The following is a 3132-nucleotide window of genomic DNA, read 5'->3' as shown; positions in this document are numbered from 1 at the left end:
ACGAGCAGTTTCTTGTCGTTTCAGTCTTGTGTGTGGATTCCAAGTAAGTCTCTTGTCAAGATGGAGTCCTAAGTATCGAATCTGTTCAATAGGCGTTAGTGGAGTATTTAGAACGGATACTGTAGGACAGGAGGGCAGAGGCTTACGACGGAGAGTAAAGGTGATCTGGTGGGATTGGGAACAAATCCAAGATAATTTTTACTCCATTGTAGATGCTTTTCGAAAAAGAAAAATGTTTAAAATTAACAGCAATAAAACATATATGTTTAATTAATTTATTGATAAAACATACTTAATAAGTTTTTTGTTATTCGTTTAAATCTTTAGTCTTCCTTTATTAACTAAAGTATGAGTCGAAAAATTATTTTTAAAATGTGTATTAATTTTAATTAGTATTCTGCAATATCACTACTTAATTTCAATTGTTTCTCATTTAATTCTAGATAATTTATATTTTAAAATAATTAATTTACTTATAAAACATATAGTTGGAGCTACCATTTCATTCAGAAAGGCAGTTGAAGAGAGTTAATATTTATTGAAAAAGATATTGGAATCTGAGGATGTAATTTTTTATGGAGCGGGTGCTTAGTAACGGTAATAAAGAAAACAAATAATAAGTCCAAATTTTCAGATAAACAAAATAATAAAACCATTATAATAGCCAATATTTTTGTGGTGATAAGTACAACTTATATTGATTTCACTCTCCAGTTCATGTCTATCTGGTAGTATAAAATTTGACTTATACTGAAGTGTTCAACGTTCACCTGAAAAAAAAACTGATAAAAAAATATTAGTTTTGTTATTGCATATATTAAGATGATTGATTTGATAAGATCATAAAAATGTGTATTATAGTCCTTATGCATGTTAGATTTCTAATGAAATGTATATTATACTTTTATATAAGAAAAAAATATTAATTATATATATTTACCTAAAACGATCTGCGAATATCGAGTTTAAATTTAAATATTTCGTTTTCAGATCATTTACGTTTATAGGAACCCTAAGGATTGTGCGATATCTTACTTCCATCATTATAGAATGTGGGACGGGTACAACGGAGACCAAGACCTATTCATTGAAGCTTTTCTAGATGAAAAATGTAAGTATTCAATAAATAATTAAATAGATATTACTATAATTAGTTTTTATTCTGTTTTCCTCATAGCAAATTAACATATATCTTAAGAATTATAACAAATAAAAAACTGTCAACTGCAAGGACTAAATTAAGAAGTAGTTGTACTTGAACAACGTTTATTACTAGAGAGCGCTGTCACTTATCAGCACTCACATTCAACTACCAGTAGTACAAGAGCCCAAGAGGGGAAAAAAAAGGAGTTATCTCACTCCAATATTTGATTACTTTAATGAAAACGATGCATAATTAATAGTCAAAATTAATTAATAAGAGTCTGTCAAGTATAGGTAGGGGGAATAAAAAATGGCGACTGTTTAAAAAGCGATAAAAAAAAAACTAATTTTTCATTCGGAGCTCTATATCTCAAAAAGTAGGAACAACACAAGAAAACCTAAGAGAACGTCATTTAAAGAAGAGAAGAATTGATAAAATATGAGCCCTAATAGAGTTATTAACGTTAAATAGTTTTTGAGATATAGTTTTTTAAAAAGTAACATTTCATAAAAATGTTGTATGGGACGTACTGAAAGATCAGTAATTAGTGAATTTTTTTTTAAAAATCTATATCTCCAAAACCATTTACGTACAGATGTCTAATAGGACTCAAATTAAAGTTAGTTTAATGAGCTATAAAGTAGTTTATGATGTTTATCTTCATAGGAGTAATAGTTTTCATGAAATTTGCTAATATAACTTGATTTATAGTTATTCAGACAAATTTTTATTAGTAAAAATTATATTGATATATGAATATCATAAAAACTACTACCCTTACAAAGATAAGTGTCATACACTACTTTATAGTAAGTTAAATTTCCATTATTTTGTGTGTTGGCAGACATATGTAGTTCTTCTGAATCTACTGATATATTTTTTCAAAAATCCAACATTTTATACGAATAACTAAAAATTAACATTTTGTGAGTTTATTTTGTCAAATATCATAAAAACTATATTTGATAAACTATAAACTCCTACAAAGATAAACATAATTAACTATTTTGTAGTAAATTTAAATAGCTTTAATTTGGGCGCTGGCAGACATCTGTACGTCCAGTGGTTTCTGAAATAAAGTTTTTCATATATCAATATATTTTAGCAAATATCATGAAAACTAGCTCATTTAGGGATAATATTTCAGCAAATTTACTCCCCTTTAAATAATGTTCTCTTAGATTTTCTAGTGTTGTTGGTAGTTTTTAAGATATAGAGCTCCGAATGAAAAATTAAGGTTTTGAAACAGCCGCCAATTTTTATTCCCCCTACCTATACTTGGCAGACTCATCAATTTTGACTATTGATTATACATAGTTTTCATTAAAGTATCAAAAATTTGGGTGAGATAACTGCCTTTTTTTTCCCGGCTCTTGTACTACAGGGTCAATTCTCGGCTGATGGAAATGATTTTTTTTTCTATTGCCGGTTTTAAATCTGTTCTACGGAGTAAAGAATCCGGTCTCCAACCCTTGAGCTACCACGTACAATACGCTTTTACTACTGTACTATGTATACAGTTCATTGTCTTATTTTCAATAGTAATGTTGACGAAATGTATTTCATTTACTCTTAATGTAAGTAGGGTTGCCTTAGGGTACGTCCAAGATGCACACTGGTTTTCTGAGTGAGGCAGTCTATGCAGTCTGATTCAGACGTTTCCGGAATTATTTGTTCAATCTGGTTTTAGACGATCTGCCATTCAGATCATTTATGTTCGTGTAAAGTGTAACAATTAGAATTGTTATTAAAGTGTAGGATTACGGTACGACTGTATTTATTAAAGTGATCTCCAATACTAATGATCCACTAAGAATAATTATTTGAAAAGGACTCATTAACAATGCTGTCGGCGTATGTCTGGATATTGAAAACCTGATAGACACAGTATCATTCTCCACTTATACTGATTTTACTACATTACGGTCCTTATTAATACTCGAAATAAAAAAAAACAACAGAAGAAACCGCTTGGTATTATACAAGCA

The 3132-nt window shown here is 29.1% G+C and overlaps 1 protein-coding gene across 1 annotated transcript in view; it reads left to right on the top strand.

Annotated features, from left to right (window-relative positions):
* The window catches only part of LOC106683748 (sulfotransferase 1A3), a 77878-nt gene that overhangs the window by 70810 nt on the left and 3936 nt on the right, over window positions 1-3132 (top strand). Inside the window, exon 6 of the mRNA XM_014425419.2 lies at window positions 991-1111. Within this exon, the coding sequence (XP_014280905.2) occupies window positions 991-1111 (121 nt within the window). The remainder of the gene's footprint in view (window positions 1-990; window positions 1112-3132) is intronic.

The sequence above is a fragment of the Halyomorpha halys genome, unplaced genomic scaffold (genome assembly GCF_000696795.3).
Source record: "Halyomorpha halys isolate HHAL.00 unplaced genomic scaffold, Hhal_1.1 Scaffold511.1, whole genome shotgun sequence".
Classification (NCBI taxonomy): Eukaryota; Metazoa; Arthropoda; class Insecta; order Hemiptera; family Pentatomidae; genus Halyomorpha; species Halyomorpha halys.
This window is presented reverse-complemented; position numbering and strand designations above follow the sequence as displayed.